Below are 24,687 nucleotides of genomic sequence, written 5' to 3'. Positions count from 1 at the left end.
AGCTCTCTGAAACATTACCTGCCTGTTCTTTATTAAGTAGAACCTTTTAATTAATGCCACAATGGATTTAGCTATTCATGTTAAATGTTACCTCAGGTCCTCATATTAGCAAAAACTGGCAATCATTTCTAATCATCACCTCGTGTAGAAATGATATCCAGTAAGGTCACCTCACATTGGTAAACTACAAAGTATGGTATGAGATTGTGTCCTGCTGTATCATATCATGTTGGAAGGAGGACCTATGTTCAGAATTTTGAAGATGTGTAAAACAAAAGAACAAAAAGGCAAAAGGTGAAACAAAACATTTAAAAATTTCTATTAGCAAAACACAAAAAGTCCAAACTAAAACACAAAAACCACCGCAGGGAGCACGAGGAACAAAGCAAGGAAGACGCAGGGAAAGACTTGAGACACAGAGTCAATGATCCAACAAAAGGAGCAGGGAAACAGAGAAACTAAGTACACACAGAGTAATCAACACAGGTGTGACAAAAGACCCAGGTGAATCTAATTAAGAGTATTCAAAGTGGAGGGAAACACACAAGGGCAGGAAGTAAAACTACACCAGACACACAGGGAGCAAAAGCTACAAAATAAAACAGGAAAAACAATAGACTCCACTAAGAGACACAAGAGAAAACATAAACACACACACAAAGAAATACAACACAAGACATGGATCACCAACAACACAAGGAAGACACAATGACAAGTCATAACTAATACAGAATACAGACAGGGAGGAAACAAGACATGAGACACAAGGTAAATCTACAAAATAAAACAGGAAATCAAAGACAGATTACAACATCAAGTAAATACACAACTAAACTAAAGCAACTCATGACAATTGTATCACTTTGTATTGTATTGAATCATGGCTTATCAGTACAAACACAGCTTTTATGCTACTTTGGCGACCCACCTACAATAACATCTGTCTTATAATATTTGCCGACCGATTATAACCTGTAATTTGTGGTGAATCACAGCTTACCTGTCACGAGGAGGGACTTTACACATGATCTGCGGTGAAACACATGCTCAATGAAAGAAAGATGGAGACAGAGAGAGAGAGAGAGAGATGGATAGAGACCGGCTATAAATACAGTGACATTTGTCCAATTGCATCCACCTTCCCCCATTGCTGCCACAGGGAAACACTTAAACATAATGCAAGGCGTAGACTAGTACATTGAAGGATCTCCTCATATAATTTGCAGGCGTTAAATTCGAGTTCTAAGTGAGATAAACTGCCATTCAGTGACTTACTTTATGCTTGAGGTATCTTTCTCTGAGATTTGTTACAATGGCGGCAAATTAAATGTTGTTTTTTTTTAACCATTTACAACGTAGTGAGAAAGTCTTTCCAGAAACAGTGCTCCAGTTACTCAATGTAATCAACATTTGGAATGGCACAGTGGGGATTGGCACTACTTTCTGCCATAGAAATAGACCCAATGAAAACTGTTGTTTTAGCACATAATGTGTGTTTTGCCCAGCAACGGGGCCATTGGCTCTGGAGACACAAGCTCCTGTTAAGTTTTTTTAAACATACATTTTCCAAGCATTAGCCAACACCAGCAAAACTTCATTCACCTCAGTGAAGTGGAAGTGGATTAGGAAAGATATCTTATAACAACTAGAAATTTATTCATAACTGGGAGAGTGTGCATGTAAGATAATAAACATCTTAATAACAGAGTAAAAGAAAAGGTCTAAAGGTGATAGAAGAAGCCCAGATAATGACAGGATTTGTATCACTCTAAGCCTGCCACTTTGAAAACAAGACAAAAATACAAAGATCCTCCACAATTTCTATCTTTGCATTATTTTTCCCATCTCTCTTTCCCATGATTATTTTTTATTCTAATGCTCACCCTTTTGTTATTTTTGTCATTCTTACTTGCAGTCTTTCTTTAGACTCTTGCAAACGTCTGAATATTTTCCATACTTCATATTTCCAGAACAATAACATTTTTCTTTAAATCTTAGTCGCCATGTTCCTTTTCTCCCTTGGTTTTCGTCTTTCTGGATTGTAATTCAGATGTGTGTGTGTGTGTGTGTGTGTGTTTGTGTGTGTGTCCTCTCTCTACAGGGAGTCATATTGTCACAGACTTTGGGGAAATGAGGGCTGAGGATATTACTCTGTGTGTTTGTGTGTGGTGCCTCATTGTTTGTGTGTTTCACCTAAGCAACAACCTCATGATCCTGGCCAAGGATGTTAACTGAGTGAAAAAAAAGGACCTGTTTGAATACAGAATGAGATTCATTTTCTACAAGTGGGATGTCCTCAGATTCACTTTATAGACATTATGTGAGAATCTGACCTTTAGAAAGTGACATTTCAGGATAATCAGAAGGTCATTTTGTTAGATTTCCTAATTTTGTACTATTTTGCAGACTAATAAAAATATGTACCTCCTTTTGTTTCAGTCGTCTGCACTCCAACAACCTCCACTGTGACTGTCACCTGTCCTGGCTCTCTGATTGGCTCAGAGCCAGGCGAGGCTTGGCTCCCTTTACCCAGTGCATGGCCCCCGCCCACATGAGGGGCCTTAACGTCCCTGATGTGCAGAAGAAGGATTTTGTCTGCAATGGTAAGCTTATAAAAACACACAAAATCCAGCTATTCTGAAGAAATATTATAAAGCACTGCTGAAGGACACACTAAAGTAGCCCTTTCAGTACTTAAAAAAGCAAATACTATCCCTTAAAGGATGATATTACTTTTTCATAAGTGAAAGTAGTGGTGAAATATGAAGCCATAGTTGGCATGTTTTGTGTTCACTCTTTTATATTAGCTCTGAATGAAAAAATTAAAGTATTTCCGCAAAGAAGTCAAACTTTTTGATTCAACAGCTGCTTCATCTATCTGACAGAAACTTGAGTACTTTAAAGCTCCTATGAGGAGTTTTTAGCTGGTTATGAAGCAGGTTGAAATTAATACTTATGCCTCTTGTGACCCAAAACCCAACAAGATCATCAGCATAAGGATGGATTTGTTCTATTATTCATTTTGATTGTCTGAAACCTTTGCCACGGGTTGCGCCATACAAAGAGCGTAAGGGCACGTTGAAGAAAAAACACCATTTTTTAAATTTTCCATAGCGAAGAATTTCAATGATTATCAAAAGATAAGAAGTGCAGCTTTGTCTAGAGCAAAGACCAAAATCAACACAAACTTAATGTCCCCAACAGGAGTTTTCAGAGTGAAATCAAGCCTCTTAAAGCTCCTTCAAGGAGTAGTAGGCTGAAATTAACAGTAACTTCTCTTTATGAGTTAAAAACAGAAATGAACAACCAAAACAATTAGAACCATCGGCTTAAGACTGACAATGTCCATATCATAATTTGTAATGCTTGAAACCTCTGTAAGAGGGTAGGTGTCATATAAAGACAACTGATGGCACACAGAGCATTCCTTGCTTTATCCATGGCAATTATTCACGGTAAATTAAATGTTTGACTCTTTAAGACAACAGGAGGAGATTTTTGTCATAAAAGATGACACATCTAAACGACTAGAACAGCAGAGAGATGAGATGTACCACTTTGACCACAGGGGGCGCCAAAACCGGCACAAACAGGAAGTTCCTCACAGGAGCTTTAAGTGATGCTTTCTTTACAACTGAGACAGAATTAAACTCTCCAGCAAAACCTCAAGACACGCATTAAAATATGACACACAATGCACATTAACGTCAATTAATATTATACGTTTGTGTCATTGAAAGAGAGACTCTGTACACCATACAACACTTCTACTCAATCTAGCAGCCACTATTACAGGCAGTATTGTTATCAGCTCCACACAGCTCAGCATTAAGTTTAAAGCACTGAAAGAATTACACCATGTAGAGCACGTAATCAGCCAAAAGAGCAGAATAAGAGCAGTGGTGTTATCAGCTGTAGATAGTATAGGGACTGTTTATAGGCCTCTGATTCAGCTTTCTCTGTTAATAGACTGTCAGGCTGTGCTCTCTTTATTAGCCTTTAGCCTCCTTTTTTCTGCCTACATGCTCAACAACAGGCCTCCTCTTACTGCACTTTTCTTTCTTTCTTTCTTTCTTTCTTTCTTTCTTTCTTTCTTTCTTTCTTTCTTTCTTTCTTTCTTTCTATCTTTCTTTCTTTCTTTCCCAAATTAACTTTACCACAACTGTCTTCTTATTAACACTTAAGCCTCTTCTCCTTCTCCTTCTTATTCTCATATTTGACAATAGATCAACAACAGTATGCTTATAAAAAAAACTGATAACCATTTTTTGTCTGAAGTTTAAAGAATCTGATAAATGATGTCTGTTAACAGGTCAAGCACAGACAGAGCCAAGGACTTGTGTTCCTCAGGTGGCTGTGTGTCCACCCACCTGCAGCTGCAACAACAACATTGTGGACTGTCGTCGTAAAGGTCTCACAGAAATACCAGCCAACCTCCCCGAGGGCATCGTAGAGATGTAAGCCGGCTTTATTGCACTTATACTTTATGCACATGCATTCCTAAGCTTGAATATGTCTACAATTTCCTTGCTGCAGTTTTTACTCTCACATTTTGCACACTTTAATTGGACTTGTGTTAAAATGTTAATTTTGTTGCCTTCATAAATTGGCATTGAACCTCATAGCCTACTGTTTCCATTTTAAAATCCTCTATATTCTCATTGTGGTTGCAGTGCATGACATGTTTACAATGCAAATAATCATGTAGTGATGAGCCTTTTTCTCATTCTCTTTATCTACTGAATCAACATGTTTTGCTGTTATTCTGGTTATGTGTAACCATCTGTGTGAAACAGTAGAGATGGGATTCTTGTCAATTCAAGGATCTAAAATCAAACACAGCACTTCAAAACTCCCATAAACCAAAGTAAACAACGTGCACAGTATAACTATGTTTCTCAAACAATTCGACTCACCATGATAGAATATAGAGATTACAATTGACCCGGCAAGTTTTGCATCAGCATCTTGTTTTCAGCAGAACTTTTTTTATCCCTCCATCACTTTGCCTCCTCCTACCTCCTCCCTCCTTTTGTCTGTGTCTTGGACACATTTTCTAACCTACACACACACACACACACACGCCACAGTGGGACATGTTTGATATCCGTATTGATCGTTGTACCCTGTTTGTTTGTATAGAGGACAGCTGCTTGATTGCTCTGTGAGTAAGGAAGCAATTCTCCCCTGCAACGCTACGCCAATACCGCTATACCTCCCTAGCATAAGTAATAGATCCACACTGACACACTCACCGGTGCACATGCATATATGCAGACACACCAGTTCTGCCTGTGCAAACAAGGTATGTACTTGGGGCCAACACATACACAAAAACATACACACACACACACACACACACACACACACACACACACACACACACGCACACACACACACACACACACATGCACCTGGATTTTGATTGAGCCACAGGTGACAAAGCATATCTGATGAAATCTCTAGGACACACACATGCAGAAATTAGCATTAGATCAATAATACAAAATGTTGCGGCTGCAGCCAGAAACAATGGAGCATAACAGGATGATGTATCGTAAGTCCTTCTATATATACAAAGTCATTTTTCTGGATGGTCTTGGCAGAGTGACTGCCAAATATGTGTGTATGTATGTGTGCAGCATGCAACTGTGCAAATTTAAGAGTGTGCTTTGACCTGTCTGTTTAAGTAAATATATCCCTAAACAAGGTTAACAAAAACAGCTTGTCTAAAGGGTATGCATGGGCTTTATTTTAACATTAGAGATACGTGTGTGAGTGAGCTTTTTCAAGTGTGAGTGTGTGTATGTGTTTGTGTGTGAATGTGTGTGTGTGCTTGTGCGTGTGTAGGCTTAGCCCATTGTGAACATACTCTCCTGCCAAACCCATCTCCTGTTTCAGCTCACATTTAATCGCCTCACCTTATAGATTTTTTATAAAGCCTCTTTAAATGTCTTCTCCTTAATTCATCCGTTGATATTGAGCCTCTAAGTGTCTTTGTCTCAACCTTGTTTAAAGCCTCCAGATATAATTTGTTACCTATTGTGTGCCCTGGTTGCCTTTGTCAATATCTCCACATCCTTGATTCATTTTGACCCCTGAGCTGATATAAGTTGTTGTTGCCCGCCAGGGGTCGTGAGCCATGGCAATTAAGAAAGGGACATGTGCCAAGACACAAACACCTGTTAGGATTGTGGTTGTTTCAAAGCCAGGACAAAGAAAGCATTTAATTTGAGAGCACGGTTAAAGCTCTCGTCAGGAGTGTTTGACTGGTTATGAAACAAACTGAAATTGACAGCTTTGCCTCTTTATGACCTGCAAAGGCAAATGAGACTATGAGTGAAAAGACTGACAAGTGCTTTGTTGTTGATGTTAATACCTGTAACCACTGCAAGGGGCTTAGGATCAGAGCAAGGCAATTTATAGCATGGTGAAGGAAACCTCTTATTTTTACTTTTTACACAGCAAATATATATGAGTGATACATTTGAGATTTTTTGGCAGAGTTACACATCCAGAACAAGATGAGCAAAGATATAAGATTGGCATTTTTCCCACAGGGGGCGCCAAAATCAACACAAGCAGATCATTCCTCACAGCAACAATACACTTGCTTCAAATCAGAACATGACCTTTGTTAGGATTATCTTTTCTCACAACAATGAGAGGTAGCTAACGGCAAGATAGCTGAATTGCTAGCAAGCAAGAAAGACATGACGCTATATTGCTAGCCTCTTGTCTGGATAATAAATAAATAAATAGTTAGCTGGATGGATGGATGGATGGATGGATGGATGGATGGATGGAAAGATAGATAGATAGATAGATAGATAGATAGATAGATAGATAGATAGATAGATAGATAGATAGATAGATAGATAGATAGATAGATAGATAGATAGATAGATAGGGATGAAGGATGGAGGTCAAGAGCAAGACAGGGTGGGGGCAGAAGAGGAGGAGGAGAGGAAGAAGTAGGGTGGATTAGTTTCCATTTATCATTCTGACAGCTGACCCTGTGGCTGGCCTTGGGACCTCACCGCATCCTCCACTTCTCTGATTTTTCCTCTCGTCTCCCCTGTTGTCCACTCTTTTCCACTCCTCTGATTTCTCCTCTGTTGTCCTATTTTCCCACTATCCTCGAATGATTTCTCCTCTCTCACCTTTTGTTCAGTCTTTTCCTCTAATTTTCTCACTACTCGCCTATGGCTTTTTATTCTCCCCTCATTCCCCCCTCTGTCTTGTTTACATTTTTCCTCTCCTGCTCCCTTCCCGCCTTTTCACCACAGCAATACGGAGACATTAAGAATGCATGAGCTACATAGATGGAGGTGTTGGCTACATCATCGGAGAGCAGAGGCTAAACCAACAGAACATTTTCCCAACAGTGGGCTTTATGTGTAGCTCTGATGACTCCCCATGTGATAATAGAGAAATTCTACCGGTATGATGTAATGAGTCTGCAGTCTTGCAGGGAAAGGGATGTAATAAATTCTCTTTGGCCAATAGCCTGAAAAAGTTAAAGAATCTAATGTGTTCATAAATAAAAGTCTGGCTGCACCCAAAGAAGAGAGTGTTGTAGCTCCATCAAAGGAATTTGGGTACACACAAAAACATGATGATGTGCAAGTCGTGCATTATAAAACCGACATTCATTTGATAAGTGATTTTAAATTTGGTTTAGCCAGTATGCTGGTTATTTTGCTTTAAAAAATATTAATAGGCATCGCCATATCTATTTCAGAAAGTATTACTAATCAAATAGCAATCATGGTCAGCCATTCAGTTTTTGTTTGGTCCCATGTAAGCTCATTTAATACTGAGTGGCCTTGCCGAGCCCCTGCTGCAAAGCACTGAGCACCCTGCAGAAAATATTGTGTAGTTGTTGATAGGAACAGCCACCTTTTGAACTTTCTGGGCCCATGTGCCCGGCTTGTGTTGAGGGCTAAAACAAGACCTCCTAATAACTAATGTTTTCTTTGTCCTTGGTGAAATTAAATATTGAAAGGGAGGGAATTAGCTCATAATCTTATGCATGATATGCCCCTTTTGAAGTTTTATCCAGATACTCCCATTGTATGTTTAAGGGGTAATGTGCTGTTTTAATTAGTTTTTTCTTTAAAGATTCATAAAGATCATCTTACGCCACTTCTCACCTTCCCTTTGTCTCTTTGTCTTTCTTGTTTTGCTCTCTCTTTCTCACTTTTTCCCAGACGTTTGGAGCAGAACTTGATTAAAAGTGTCCCCGCTGGAGCCTTTTCTGCATACAAGAAGCTCAAGAGAATGTAAGTATGGATAAAGCTGCATACACTCTACAACACTTAACAACATATGCTTACAATATAGCTTGCATTATCTTCTCGGAGGAGTTACACAATTTATTTGTTTTATATATGTTTTACTGCATTTAGATAAACGTCTTCTTTCTGAGTCTTTGAAGATTTTGAGCTATGAGTATTGTCGTATCTGGTCTGTATCATGTAAAATCTAGTATGACATCTGCTGCTGACCTCTTGGCAGGTCACCCTTGTGAAAGAGGTCTTGAACTAAATGGTTATTATCTGGTTAAATAAAGGTTAGATTTAAAACAATAAAACATTTCTGGATATGCACACATAGCCAGTACCAAAGTTGGGCCACCCAAGTCAAAAAAAAAAGTCTGGCGACGCCCCTGGTCAAAATTAGCATCTATGTCATTTGCATGGAGGTTCAGCTCTTGGGATACCCAGTTAAGATCCTTGGGGCACTCCACTTCACTCATTGGTTTATACAGTAAGTCAGTATGAGCTGAGCTGGTTCACTTTAACACACTGAGTCATGGCTGTAGTAGTAGCATGTACACTTATACATTCAAACACCTTTTGTTTTTACTCAAATGATGAGTTACCCTGATTTACAGATGTGTTGAGATATAAAAACAATGCTTAAACAACAGTAATGCATGACAGCTACAGCTTATAAATAAACCAAATAGGTAAATTATTGAATGTGGAGTAGCCAACCATTCTGTGAGTGATTACCACAATTATGTAAATTCAGAGTTAAGAGGGATGAAGGGCAGACACATCTGTATTAAAAGTTTATAGGTGAATAAAACCAATGCAGCATGGATAACTATTTCACAAGCTGTAAACAAATGTATAAACAATCTGAATCATGTCAAGTGTGTAAGTATCATCATAACCATCTAGATAGAATAGGGATATGCTATTTAGATGAAAGCTTATTTTCCAAGAAATATAATACAATTTGAACTTGACAAATACAAAAAACGTTTTACAGATGCCCAAGAAGTTTTTTCGAATCAGCACTGATTTTTTTTTACAAATAACTTAAATATATATATATAGATGTATACATTTTATTACTCTCTGTTTTTAGGGCTTATCCAGGAAAAATTAAAATATGTGTTGGGTCTAATATATGTTGATTTTAACATTTTCTATATTTCCTTTTAATGAATAACTTACTTGGATGAACAAGAATTTAATCAATCAACTAACAAACAAGTAATCAGTCAGTGATGTAGTGTATATAAGACATAAACACACTGCTAATACAGCCCATTGTGCATTATTTAAAGAAAAGGGCACATGCCAAGTCCAAACCAGCATACACGCTCTCACACACACACTCTCACACACTCTCACACAGGTCATCTTTTTCTTGTCTCTGTCACACACACCCCACAGACATAAAGCTCGCTGGTGAAAAATGTCCTTATCATGCAAATGCCTGAAAATGCCAGACTTGCAGACTTGAGCAAGGTTGGAAGGTTATACACCCACCCAGATACCCCCCTCTCCCACACACACTCACACACATTCTAGCACCATCGTGTATTCCCCACACCCACTTCTATAACCCTAGTAGAGGTGTTAAATAATATATCTTACAGCGGAAGTGAATGACATGAACTGCACTTAACATGTCACTGCTGCAAGTCTCTCTCTCTCTCTCTCTCTCTCTCTCTCTCTCTCTCTCTCTCTCTCTCTCTCTCTCTCTCTCTCTCTCTCTCTCTCTCTCTTTATCTCTTTCTCTCTGCCTATCCATCACTCTGTCCGTCAGTTACTTACACATTCAGCCCTTCTTTTTTTTTTACTCCTGTCCCCTTGCCTTGACCCCTGCTGATGTATTCTCCCGTGATCATTTGTCAGACAGTTCTAGGACATTCATGAATGAGCCCCATTACCGCGTGTTACAGTAATGCACTTATATCCTCTCTCTCTCTCTCTCTCTCTCTCTCTCTCTCTCTCGCTCTCTCTCTCTCTCTCTCTCTCTCTCTCTCTCTCCCCTCAGTGATTTGAGTAAGAACCAGATTTCTGACGTTGCTGCCGATGCTTTCAGCGGCCTTCGCTCACTCACCTCACTGTAAGTATAACACATGCACATGCACACACACGCACACGCACACACACGCTCACACACACACACACACACACACACACACACACACACACACACACACACTCATACCCAGACAGGAGAGTAATTGCATTTCCAGACATTTAGCAAATAAAAATGTTGTCGCTGTCGATGTTGACAACTGGACCACAACGGCGTGGCGTGTGCGTAGGCGTAGGCGCTGTTTGTGTGTCACTGTATTTGCTTGTGTGAGTATGTGTGTGTAATTGCATGGGCCTGTAATCACTGAGGGTGAATGTGATAAGAACATGAAGGACAGTTTAATTTGAATCAATCCGGAGCATGGAAATGAGACAGACCGACAGACAAGAAGGGGCAGACAAGGTGAACTCGGCTGGATGTCTAAACACACACACAGACACAAACACACACACACGCACCGGCTCACACACATATTCACACTCCTTCACACACATAGTTGAGTTTTGTTGAACAGTAATGTCACTGAGAGGCGCGACTTCTGCCGTAGAGGCCAGCTGAGGCGTGGTGTAGCAAAATATAAAACTGCTCAAGTGAATTAAACAGTTGCATCTTCTAATGGTAGCACATAGTCTTCAACATTATTTCACTTTTTGACACTCAAATGAGATAACCGGTCCAACAGCTCACTAAGTGAGAAAAGCCTAAATGACTGTGCTGACAATGTTTTCTTGTAATCTCATAAAAAACAGATGAAATTACACTGTGTCACACAAAGATTAACTTCACCTGTGTTACTCTCTGATGCCTTTTTGTTGTACCTGAAACAGTTTGATCAAAAACAGAAAGTGCAGGCTTGACCTGCTCTTTGCATTATGATACATGCAGTCATAGAAAACCAGAAAAACTCAAAGGCACTTTTTTTCAAACAGTTAAAAAGTCTTTAATTCTTCAATGCAGTCCAGAATCAAGCCCCCTCTTTCTTAAAGGCTTGCTGCTGAAACAAGCCAGCCATGACCACGTAATGAAAATAAAGGTATTTTAATTGCTTAATAGAGAGTGCCTTTGAGAGTTTCTTGTCCTCTATTGAAGCAAATTTGGTCTTTTTCACTCCGAGCAGACTTATTGACAGTTGCAAAGGTTAGTATCAGTGCAGTTTTCAATAAGAAATGCAACACTAACAAAGGGCTTCAGGAGTTATTGTTTATACATGATTTTGCTTTCATGTGTGGCTGACAGGTGGAAAGCCTGTATCCCCAAACTGAACTTTCTGATAAGAGTTATATTGTCTGTATTGTCTTGAAAATCCGAAGAGCACAATATGAAAGAGCTGACAAAGACTTATTTTCTCATGTTGACATTTTGGAGACAGGTTTTGAAGAACAGCAAGCTTTATTACCTTGATTTTAATAACAGTTATTGATTTGGATTATTAAGCAACACTGCTACTGACACTGTGTAATGAATACTTTGTAATATTATCAAGTACACTCTGAAAGCAAGTACAATACAGTAAATTACATCAAGTATGGTCTAGACTGAAGAGATACTGATTAAAACTTCAAGACAAACATCATGTCTTGAAGAACATAATTAACTATCAAGATGAAAAACAAAAAAAGCTTTTTGAGGATGTATGGCTAAAAGCGTCATTATGCTCTTAATCTTTTCGCTTATTTATGCTGTTTTGTGTAGATCTTGTAGGTAATGTTTGACATATGATGTTTTTAGTTACTTTGGTAAGAGCATTGTATCGTATCACATCGTATCGTATCGTTTTGCATTGTTTGGTATTGTTTTGTATTGTTTTGTATTGTTTAGTTTCATATCGTGTCATATCATTTCGAATCGTATCGTTTCATATTGGGTTTTTTGTATCATATCGTATCGTATTGCATAGTATCGTATTGCATAGTATCGTATTGCATCGTATCCTATTGAATTGTACCGTATTGTCTAGTATCGTCTTGTATTGTTTTGTATTGTACCGAAGCGTAGCAATCGTGCCCTTTCCTTTCTTTTCGTGTCTTATCCTGTCCAGATCAGATCCAGTTGTATCATTTATAATCATAACACTGCACACTGTTCCCAGTAACGGCAGCTTCAAGATTAAATTGGTAAAAATCTCCTTAAAACCACACTTAAATAAGATTAAACACCATAAGATTTCACAATTTGTAGATCTGGAACATTAAACTGTGTTTTGAAGCCAGCTCCAGGCCACAGAAGTCTCTAAATGTAAGCACAGCCAAGTAAACACACTAACCTAAATGATGTTGTTTTGTTTTCCCGTGCAGGGTGTTGTATGGCAACAAGATCACAGAGCTGCCCAAGGGATTGTTTGATGGACTGGTTTCCCTGCAGCTACTGTAAGTACTGTCTGTGTGATCTGTTGTTCTGTGTGTACCTGTGTCTATGTGTGTGGTACCCCCCGGGATAGCGAAAAGAAACAAAGAGATGTCACACTTCAACAAGGGCTGAGCCACTGTACTCAGGAAATACAGATAGTCTGTGGATTTAGGACAGTCTGGTTCAATAAGTGGTTTACAAAGAGTTTCTTTTAGAAGATGGACCAAAACAAGGGTAAGCAAATGGACATGCAAAATGGAATATACAGAGGAAGCTTCACATTTACAAACTAATACACCATGCACCTGCAAAAGCACTTATTGCAGGAGATAAATCAACTAAAAACTCCTATGCTATATTTCAAGGATGGGAGTATGTTGGTTCAGTGTTATATTGAATAAATGAGTGAAAATATGGGATGCCGGTTAACCTTTAAGCCCCATGCAGAAAGGTTATAAACCTCATCACACCAACCATGACCCTTTGCCGCATGCCATCCCCTACTCTATACGCCCCGCATTTCCTGCCTCTCTTCAGCTGTCTAATAAAGGCAGAAATCCCCGGGGACAAATAAATAATTGATGAAAATATAAATGAAAATATAAAAACTGGCATATAAAAGTACAACTCTAACCCAAGAGAATCAGAATCTCTGAAAAGTATCAGATTTGATTTGTAGTGTCCCTTGTTATTTTTCTTCCATTGGGGTATAATCATAGTTAGCAGGTTTGGCTGTATTTTTATTTAGTGTTGTATTTATTTCCCCTAGTTAAGATTATCAGATGCATCACTATATACTACATACCTTTATATCAAGATCACGACTAAGAACAATTTTAAAGGTATAGTGTGTAGAAATTAGAATATTTAGCAAAAGCTCCCTTGCTCACGATGAAGCAATGGTAGCCTTCGGGGATAAGAAGTGGCTGTGGTGCATGAATAAGTGTGATCCTCAGTTTGTGAAGTCTTTAGCATCAAAAACATCTATCATTACAAATAATTTCGCACACAACAACCACACTCCTCTTTTCTGCTTTCTAACTGGTGCTTTTTGTGGGACCACAAATACAGAAGTGTGTATGATGCCAATTTGTCCATTCTGGGCTTTGCTTGAAACATGGCAGTGCCTTCATGAAAGGGGGCCCGCTCTTTTGTAGATACAAAACACTCATCCTAAGTGAACAAAAACAACATTTTTGTATTCAGGTGACTAAAAATGAATTCAAACATACTTATGAATGTGGTATTCCATTTCTAGCTAAGTCTGTTCTTCTAAATGCATCTAAATACTACACACTTAACCTTTAAAGGCCCCTAGTACTTTAAAGCTCCTGTCCTGGAGTTTTTCAGCTGGTTAGGAAACAGAAGGACATTTATATTTTTTTCAGTTACAAAAGCAAACCAGACCATCAGGGACAAGATGGATTATATCTAGTGTTATTTCTGATGCTTAAAGTGTTTAACACAACACTGCTGAAATTGACCATTTTTCACATTCACACAGCAAAGATTCTTGACAAGTGATATATTTGATAGTGTGAAGAAAGCAGAAGGAGGTTTTCTGTTGAAAAATATGACCTATTCCCTTGCAAGAAAAAATCAGAAAAGAGATAAGAAGATGTACAGCTTCATCCACAGACGGAGGCAACATAGACACTGACTGAAAGCTCCTGAGAGGAGCTTTAATATGATGTATGATGGCATTCATATGAGGGAGAGCAAGTCTTGATAATGATCACCTTAATACAGAGGCAGCTACTGCGGAATCCCCTCTGCATGCATTAACCCTCCATCTGTCGTGCACTGAGTATTCATACACTGAACTGCAGTCTCCCACAGTTAGTTTAAAATTAAAGGTCTCTGAGAAGGAAAGCTATTCATTCTGAATGATTCCTCATGGGCATGGGTTCAAACTGCAGCAGTGGCTCAGCATGCAGTAAAAATTCAGATCCCTGTAATGGCTACATTCGTACTGTATGTGGCATATGGCCCTCGCCAATGCCGCAGTCCACTGCAGAAACTGTTAATGTTCTGGGCTTTTTCCGTCGTAAAGTGAAGCCAAGCAAAGAAAATGAGGATGAGTGAATCTAACCTGCAAACACCTTTTATGGGCCAAGGCGGGTCATTGGGATGCATGGTGCATAGTCAGAAACGGAGAGAGAGAAGGAGAAGGGGGGTTGGATGGATGGATAAATTAACAGATAGAGACAGAACGATGGGGAAAAAAGACATAGACATAAGGAAGATACATATAAATGCAGATGAGATTCAAAAAGTTGAATGTAGGAACCTTTACTGTATAACACCATTAACATTTAGTATTCCCCGATATCCCTTGGACCTTGACATGATGCTGCTGTCATGAAATGTTGAACACTAACTGCTTCATATTTGTTTAAACAAGCATGCTCGTTCCCTTCATGTGATCAATCAAGACTGCTTCTGTACGTTTGTGACCGCTCCAATCATTGAGTAAATAGGGTACTGAATGAGTCATTAATATTCATGTCTTGCCACATCATTGGTCAGTCCCACAAAGACACCGTCTGCAGGTGTTGGAGCACGCTTAGCCAGTGTAGGTGGGGAAGATATCTTTTAATATTTGGCCCCTGAAAGGAGAAATCCTCTTGTTTCTTAAAAGTTGGTCAGCTTGCTAGGAGTTTTTAAGATGCTGTTATTCTCCCATACAGTATTATATTTGTAAATTATATATTAGATTAAAATGGTGAATCAGGCAGCATGTCAGCCCTCCATTGCAAAGATGTGTTTATTGCTTTGTATAGCTAGCAGTCGGCTGTTTATATTGTCTGCGCTGCTTTGTTTTACTGGTGCAGTTTCAAGTAATTAGTTCCTCCTGTGAGCTGCCTAATGAGGCATGGATATGTCGCAGAGCCGCATCTGTGTGTGCGTGGATCTCCCTGTGAATCCGTGTGTGGTTTGCGAGTGCTTTTTTGCCAGTATAGGTGCTCGTTAGGACGACTCGAGAAGATTAAGCTGAGCTGCTGTACCAAGCAGAGAGTTAGTCACCTGTCAGATGAAAAAAGGACAGAGAAGAGGAGCAAGAGTGTGAGACAGAGAAACAAAAAGTGAAACAGAAGACAGAGAGAGAAGGAGAGTGTTTCATAAAATGAAGAGGAAAAGGAACAAGAATAAGACAGACAAGACATGGACAACTGAAGTACAGGCAAAGAGCTGTCAGCTTGGCTATATGCGCTAACAAAGTACAGGTATGAAAGGACAGATATCGAGGAAAGGGTGTTGGTGCAAACCTTTCCTGTCATTTACTTAATCCCTCTATCACATTCCTCATTTCTCTTTCTCCCTCTTCTCCATTCTGCCTGTCAGCCCTTTTTTCACTTAATTGTATATCTGTGTCACTTCAAGTCACATTTTTGCCTGTCCATTCACTGTCTCAACCCATTATTTCCTCCATCACATCTCCATTCTTCTGCCCCTTCTCTTCACCCGTCCTTTTCCCCTCACCAACTGTCCCTTCCTGTCAAAACAGGATTTAACACTCCCACCAAACTGTTCAAAAACGTGGGGGAAAAAAAGGGAAATACATAAAACCACAATTTTTAGATTTATGTGTCAGGGCCAGACAGAAATATAATCATAGCTGTGTGGAGAGGGTTGGAGAGGCTTTTCAGAGGGACAGGGGAAGAAATAGTGAGAAGAATACGACAGGAGAGAGGAGCTGTGGTTTTATAATAGAGATGCTTTTTGGGAAAGTAAATCATCTTATCGTCAGCACATGAGTTTAGACTTAGTTTGTGTAATGCACAGAGATAATGAAGTAAATAAAACGTGAAGAAGTTACACATACTGACTGGTTCTCTCCTCTCTTTCAGGCTGCTGAATGCCAACAAAATAAACTGTCTACGAGTCAACACCTTCCAGGATCTGCAGAATCTCAACCTGCTGTCTCTGTACGACAACAAACTGCAAACAATCAGCAAAGGCCTTTTTGCCCCTCTGCGTGCCATCAAGACACTGTAAGTACAAGACTTCAAAGACTCTAACATGAACTCAACTATCTTGAGCCAGCCAATTAAATACTCAGCTGAGAAAAAAATGATCATCAATTGTCGGATCATTATGATGGAAGATTAGGACCACATTGAAGAAGAAAAAAAGAGTTAGATTTTGTGAACAAAGTCTTAGTATTATGAGGATTAGATCATAATTTTAGGAGGAGAAAGTTGTAGTTTTATAAGAACAAAGTTGTGAGGGAAGAATTTTGTTCTTAAAGCCTTACATGTAAAGTGGCACTGAAATCGGGCCACTTTAGCCCCTTTCTATTGCCCTCCCCTTGACCAACCCAGCTTCCGCTCTCTCTCTCTCAGTCATCTGGCACAGAATCCCTTTATGTGTGACTGTCACCTGAAGTGGTTGGCAGACTACCTGTTTGACAACCCTATTGAGACCAGTGGAGCACGCTGCAGCCATCCCAGAAGGCTGGCCAACAAACGCATCAGCCAGGTTAAAGGAAAGAAGTTCAGGTGCACAGGTAGGAAATGACTTCAAACACACACACACACACACACACACACACACACACACACACACACACACACACACACACACAAGCAAACATGCTGGAGTCAGGTTTGAAGGTTAATTATAAGAAGGTTAAGATGCATAGGTAGGACATTAATGAACACATTTACTATAACACAAACTCCTATTGTTTTATCTTTGCAATTATAAAGTAGAATTGTTTATTAAAACACACACAAGCACTCAAAGTAGAGCGTATATCTCTCTCTGTGCACTACTATTGTATTACTGTTGTTACCGTTGATACGAGCCATGGGTCTCTCTAATTACAGCCCAGACCAATTCAGTACACTGAAACAACACAATAACCAGCTCAACAGGGACCAGCCATAGACTGTGATCACCCACGTGAGAGACTGTGAATGAGAGTCTCTCTGTGTGCTCTTAACATCCTCAGAGCATTTCAGCAGTGGCTCCTCACTTTGTTTTCTCAGTCTTAAATGTAATCATTTTTATGGTTCACCGGAAAACTCATTTTCAGAATCCCTTTACAGACTTTTATTAACTGCAACTTGCTTTTACATGGCAGCGTAGGATGAGATCCCCTGCAAAAAACTCAAATCTTACCAATTGTATTTGTCTTTTTTCAAGTTAAAATATCATTACACTTAAAGGAGTCACATTCACCTGACCAGTCCAGATCTAACATCTTATTTCACAGAATTAAAAGCAAAAAATAAGGATTTATTTGCTTGTAATGAGTGGAAATAGCTGCAAGTGCAACAGGTAAAATACCCATTTTACTGAAATGAGGAAGACTTAGCTTGCTGCACTGGCTTCTATTTTTAAGCAACTAAGGCCTTATTGATCGCTTGCTTGTAATAGCTTTGAATAAGATGTTTAATCTTGACTTGTCAGGTGAATGTGGCTTTTGTTAAATTTCATGCCGGTAATAGAAATTGTACAAACACATTTGAGCCCCATTTACACTTGTACAAAAATCTTGAAAACTTGAGTGAGCTGAAGTGAATGCACACAGCCAAAATTTGAACCCGACTTCACCTGGAAGTCTTCCTGCCCGCCCCCTAATATAATGTCAGGATGAGCTCATTTGAGAATACACAATGGAGCACTATTCAACAGTGTGACCCTGGAACAGCAACACTTCAATGAAGGAATCATAAAAAAGGGAGTGAGACTGACTTATGCTCTCTTCAGCCTTTCAGCATGTTATTTTTCACACACTTGTTGACTCTGGATGAGCCCATTACTCAGAATATTTATATAAAAGCAAAAATTGTAGTCAAAGTGTACGACTCTGTTGCTCTCCAACTTTTGTAAATCGACTTTTTTGCAATCATTGACAATAACGGTGGTAGATTTACGCACAAACACATGCAAGGGGTTGAGAGGAAGACAAAACAAAGACACTATGACATAAAGGGAAGAACTGAACATAAGAACATGTCACTGTGCTGTAAAACATCTGTTAGACCAACAGTGAGGTGATGAGATTTTCACCCTTTTTGTTTTAAATGGTGAACTCAAAGTATGAACCAGGGAAGGCTCCAAGCTGCTTCAGAGTACTGTGGGCAAATGTGTTTGTTTTTTTTTTGCCTGGAAGGTCTCAGTGGTAAGCTAGCCTTTGTTTTAGCTCTTTCCTCATGCCATCGATCAGGATAACTAGATTAGAAAAGCTCCTCCAGCTGGTTATGGCCATCCTCTTTGCTTCAGCCCTTCCTCTCTGCAGCCCCATGCCTCTCCTTGCATCTCCTCTTCCTCCTCTCTGGACCTGTGTGGACACTTTGCACTATCGGTGGGCAGTTTTCTGGTCAAACCCCTTATCCTGTGTGGATCTGCAGCTGTCTGTTGCCTCTCCTCTCCTGTCTGGACCCTGCCCCGCCCTCCCCCTGACTGATTGGTGCAGCTCTCTGTTGCCCCACCTTCCTCCTGTGTGGACCTGCATTCTGATTGGTTCGTGCAGCTGTCTCTTGTGCTTGATCTAACCATGTGGCCCCGCCTACTGTGACATCACATGGTTCCGTCAAGCGCCAGGGACCGCCGAGCACACACCCACCTGCCTCTCCCAGCCAATCACACGCCTTGGAGCTGAAATTAAGGGCTTATTACTTTTTGTGTTTGTGTGCCTCTATGTGTAGGGCTTCTGATTTGCTAAACTGGAGCTGTGGTTGAAATGCGTAGGCTTTACTGAGCCATAAAAACATTATCATACTATTAATTAACAGTGATTTCATTCCTTAACACTAGGGGTGTAAAGACTCAATAATAAAAATCAGTTACTGCTCAACAGTTCAATCTTAGCAGCTGGTTATGGACCGCTTTACTGAAGTGTAGCTGCCTTATCCGACTGTTCTCAGTGATCTCTTTTGAGACTCTGAGAGAGAGTTTGACCTTTTGCCTTTCACAAGACTTATGTTAGCTTAGGTGGCTTGCCAGTTAGCCTTAGTTTACAAGGAGAAAAGGACACCTGCAATCACCAGAGCAATACAGTCTAAATCTTCCAAAGTAAGACATGTGGACTTAATTTAAGTCTGCTTGTCTACACTTTATAGAAAAAAGATGAACAGAGAGAGGTAAATCTCACCTGGTGACTAAAGGCAAAGCACAAAAAGTGAGACAGAAGAGCGAAGGTATCTGTGTTGTAGTACATTTTCAGATGTCTCCACCAAACTCTCTGCTTCAGAGGAAAATCTTGAGCCATTACTGTTAAACAGGTGTCTTTTTTGAGCATTCCTTCCTCGTATAAAGCTCTTCTATCTTCATTCCTTGCTCTCTCCTTTCTGTCAACTTGCCAACCAATGCATTTTATGGCAGCCCTGAGACACCGCTTGCTGAGCAGTGATCACTAACTGAGTTCAAATAAGCGGTTTTCATTGAACATTACCCCTCGATAGGTGGTCTTCGATTTTTTTTTTAAATGACAAGCAGTAAACACATGAGCCATAAAGGTGTGGCTGAATGAAAGATAAAGAAGTTTGTTCTGAAATAACAGCAGTCTGACAGGAGAGTGGTAAAAAAAACAAAAAAAACAGGAAGGCTTGATTTGATAGAAAACAGACAAACAAGTTTCAGATAACCGTGAGAACAATGAACAGTGAACGTGACACACGGATATGAGTGCTACATGATTTAAACCAGGTCTTTCCCACAGGGTCATAAATAATATCTGCTCGCATTACATCTAAATAACAGAAGTGGTCTCTGGCTCACCTTGTTAAACAAAAACATCCGGGGTTAAACCACATTCATCAAGAGAATGATTCTATAAACCACATGGATATCTGTTTGTTAATGTGATTTACAATGATAGCCATGCAGAATCACCCCTCCCTGCAGCGGCAATGTGCCTGCAGAACAATATTGCTGCAGTGTGGAGTCTGTTCTTTGAAGTGCACTTCATTCATATTTTGCAAATTACCATTTTGTTCACTGTGTTTTACATCCTCGACGGATACATTTGGAGAACAATCAGATTTTTGAGACACTACTTGGACAGATATTGACCTCTTATTGACCTTTGACATGGCTTCATTTAATCTGCATATGTTCTTTTTCACTGTTGGCTTTGTATGTATGTATATTTGCATTTCTGTTCAGGTGTAAATGTTAATATGTATAGATTTTAAACCCACAGAGTTTAACATTAAGGATCTTCTGTCCCTCTTATGTCTCCCTTTTTCTTTTCCTCCTTGCATCCCTTTTTCTGCCTCTGTCCTGCTCCTGTTATTGACCTAATTTACCTGCCTTTTTTTCTTCTCTTCCCCCCCTCCCTGTTTTTGTCTGTCTACGTCTCTCTCCCTCTCTGTTTGTCTTCTATCCATCCCTCCTCTGCAGGTCAGGAGGACTACCGTAGCCGTCTGAGCGGAGAGTGTTTCCAGGACTTGGTGTGTCCTGAGAAATGTCGCTGTGAAGGCACCGTGGTGGACTGCTCCAATCTCAAACTAACCCGTGTACCTCCACACATACCTGACCACACCACAGACCTGTGAGTCAGCCCTCTAACATAGTCACGCATCCTTATTTAATGCAACACATGATGAAATATCAAAATTATATTGCCATGTGTTAGACTGCTTTAACCTGAAACTTAAAACCTCCATATATTCTTTAACAGGCCACAGTCTTTTCAAGAGGTTTTTCACTTTCTCAGACTCACGCATGCACAAAAACAGACACCCATACATATGGTAATACACAGTCATGCACAGGAACAAGCTTGTAGGCGTGCAGATATGCATTGCACATACACATTTCTGCTTTTTCTCTCTGCATCTCTGAGAGCAGAATCACGAACGTCACTTTTCATTTCTAGCTTGCAGACTAAATCCCCCTCTACAGTCTTTCCATCTCTCTCAAAGTCCCAAAGGAGCCATCATGATGTCTGGCAAAGGGTCTCACACAGGAATACTGAGCAGTCCCATGGATCATTCATTTTGCTGGGGGGAAAAAAAGGAAAAGGAGAAACAGATAACACGCAACAAGAATACTATAATCTGATTTTGAAAAGGTTAAAAGGTCTGGATTTGATCAGAGTCTGCAGGAGCAGCCGATGAAGACAGTAAAAAAAAAAGAACATTGGTAGATTTGTGAATTATTGTGAAAAAAAATAGGAAAATTGAATTTAAAATGAAGCATGACATCAAATATTGAAAGGTCGCTATGCTTTTACTAAAATTTGGGCTTAAAAGTTTTAATAAATCATTAAACTCAATCCTAAAAACTGTCTTCCGAACTCAAAAGTGTGTCACAACAGAAGTGTGTTTCGGCTAAAATCACCCAGCCCTATTTTACTTTCAGCACCTGGCACTTCATCAAATATTCAATAAGCTAATATTTTCAGTCAGGAAATAGAAACCCAGCCTGAGGCAAAGTTTTACCTAATAATGCTGAATCACTGGCAGCTTTAAAAGTGTAGGTAAAGGATGGCCATGGCGATCAGTGCTGCGCTAACGGAGAATATCTTCAGATTAAAACTCAAACGCAGCATTAAAGCAGATGCAGAATGGTTGCAGCTATATTACTTATAGAAATTAGTGGTTTAATGGTGAATTTAACTGTGGCAGACACTTTAGATGACTAATAATGTAAGTATCCCACAGACCATTAGCCTCCAAGTCCTCTGTCCCTCTCCCTCTTTGTTTCCTGTGCTCTCTGTGAACCCTGATATCCTCCAATTCTCCCTCCTTTACTGCCTATCTGTTCCCAGGGTGCTCCATGTCAAATATATAAACTTTGTCCTTTATGGATGGTTAGAGGGCAGATCAAAGTTTCTGCCATTTTGACACACTCTCTCTCTCACACACACGCTCACACAGCCGCACGCACACACATGAACACACGTGCACTAAGCTGCCAGTCGTGCCCTGTGTAACCTGCTTTATCAGGGGAAATCAGGGGAGTTTGAGCCTGGGCTGAAGGCTTGTACATATTTTTTGCTCTATTTCTCTTTTCTGTCTATCTTCGGCTCAATCCAAATCTCCACCCTAAAGCCTGACCACTGAACCCCCACAGACTTAAATGACATAAGGCGTAAAGTGCGGGAATCCGTGAGGGATTGAGATGGTATTAAAATGAGAAATTGGACTCGCTATGATGACATCTCATGTTACCTGAAACCAAGATACGCTTCTGAATATTAAGACCCTCACTATGAAAGGGTTCCTCTGCTATAACAACTCACTCACTATGCATCATCCTGCTTATTACAGGACTACATACATACGGTTACACTTATTTTAAACCATCTAATGATTTATAAATTATTTAATTGATTGTTGATTGAAAAATAAACATGTTTCTGGTGTTAAAAATAATCTGTTACACTCACTGAGCTGCATCCACTATCAAGGTTAGCTCACTAGCCTTCTTGGAATTACTTAACTTAGCTGTTATTACTCACATTAAACTGAGCTGATGGTGGAGTAAAACAAGGTGATAAGGTCAGCACGAATCAGCGCTGCACCTGATAGAACATTTCTGCCCTGTCACCATCAGAACCTGTGACATTTTCTCCAACATTTCTCAGTCTTTAAACATCCCTGTACAGTGTTTGTGTCTGAACACAAAAGTGCATATTTCTGGATTAGCCGGAAATCAATTGGATAAGTTGGAGTAGCATTTCCAATATGGTGACTCCCATCTCTGGGCTTCCTTAATGCCTCTTCAAAAACCAATGGTTGACGTCATTGAGACCACATCTAAGTTTATACAGACTGTGGTCACCAAGTTTGAAATGACTTCAAGTTAAAACTTAAAGAAAAGTCTGCAGGAATGCAGTATTATGGAAAGTGTTCAATTTGGCCTCGTAAAGTTCGCATCATAACGCTCATGCACATAATGATTTGACAGTGGGACAGCATTAAGCACTTGGAGCGAGCCTCAGAGTCTGTGAGTCCCTGAGTTTGAGATTGGAATTAAGCCTTTTTCTTTTAGTGACTCATCTCACTAGCCATGAAAATCCTTGACACTGGTCTTGACAGCGCCCAATAGCCATGAAAAAAATCACTCTTAGGAGAATTTTTTGCACTTAATAAAATTCTATGTGCAGCCTGAGTTGATAATGAGGGCTCTAGATCACAGGGTAAAGAGATTAGAAGTGTTTCAACTGTAATCGCCGCACTCAAAATGTGAAAATCAACCAAGCAGCGACCGACTTCGGACTCTGTAATATGTTATTCCAATCTGGCTTTATCCAGGTTGATCCATCTTTTAACTCCCTCTGTATCTCATTAGAAAGTGTCCCCTCCAGCTGAACTTTTACTTCTTCCCTCAATTTCTCTCACTCCACCTCTTTTACACACACACATGCACAGTAACACAAAAGCAGCCTTTTAGCAGCACTCTTTTAGGACAAATTACCTCAATAAAGCAGATGTCTAGCTTACTATCTCTCAAACTGTTTTCTCTTGGCTTAGGGCATTGTTGGTATTGATGACCGCATCGAAAGGATTCATTGCTCTCCTCTCTTCTCCCTTCTTTAGCTTCCTCCCTTCTTTACTCTTGTGTTTCCCTTTCTTTTCCTCTCTTTTTACCCCTTCTTGCCTCCTCCCCAGTATGTCAGGTTATTTTTCCCTCTCTCTGCTTTGGGCAGCATCATACTTCAGCAGTCACTAAAGGCCTCTTAACCTTCATGCGGTCGTGCAGCCTTTCTTTCTCCCCATCTCATTTTATTCTTGAGTGTGTCTATGTTCATTTTATGTGTGTGTGTGTTGACTTCGGTGAAAAAGAATAAATGCCTAACTCTCTCTCTCCATTTCTCTCTCTGCAGGAGGCTAAACGACAATGAGATTGCTATCCTGGAGGTTACAGGGACGTTTAAGAAGCTGCCCAACTTGAAGAAGATGTACGTATACTTTTTAACACATCCAATTTTCATTTATTTAATATTCAGTAAGTTTGTTATGTTTTGTTTGGTTTACAATTCAATAATATCTCCATTTGCTTTGTTTTTGTCCTCTGAAAAGGAGGTCAAAA

The 24,687-nt window shown here is 39.8% G+C and overlaps 1 protein-coding gene across 2 annotated transcripts in view; it reads left to right on the top strand.

Moving 5' to 3' along the window:
- The window catches only part of slit3 (slit homolog 3 (Drosophila)), a 316,661-nt gene that overhangs the window by 231,235 nt on the left and 60,739 nt on the right, over positions 1-24,687 (top strand). For both annotated transcript variants that reach the window (XM_034690744.1, XM_034690743.1), the window contains 9 exons: positions 2,440-2,603; positions 4,313-4,457; positions 8,214-8,285; positions 10,300-10,371; positions 12,642-12,713; positions 16,545-16,688; positions 17,040-17,203; positions 21,049-21,199; positions 24,482-24,556. In XM_034690744.1, the coding sequence (XP_034546635.1) occupies positions 2,440-2,603; positions 4,313-4,457; positions 8,214-8,285; positions 10,300-10,371; positions 12,642-12,713; positions 16,545-16,688; positions 17,040-17,203; positions 21,049-21,199; positions 24,482-24,556 (1,059 nt within the window). The remainder of the gene's footprint in view (positions 1-2,439; positions 2,604-4,312; positions 4,458-8,213; positions 8,286-10,299; positions 10,372-12,641; positions 12,714-16,544; positions 16,689-17,039; positions 17,204-21,048; positions 21,200-24,481; positions 24,557-24,687) is intronic.

This window comes from Notolabrus celidotus, chromosome 8 (genome assembly GCF_009762535.1).
Source record: "Notolabrus celidotus isolate fNotCel1 chromosome 8, fNotCel1.pri, whole genome shotgun sequence".
NCBI lineage: Eukaryota > Metazoa > Chordata > Actinopteri > Labriformes > Labridae > Notolabrus > Notolabrus celidotus.
The sequence above is the reverse complement of the archived record's forward strand: the minus strand, read 5'-3'. Positions and strand labels throughout refer to the sequence as shown.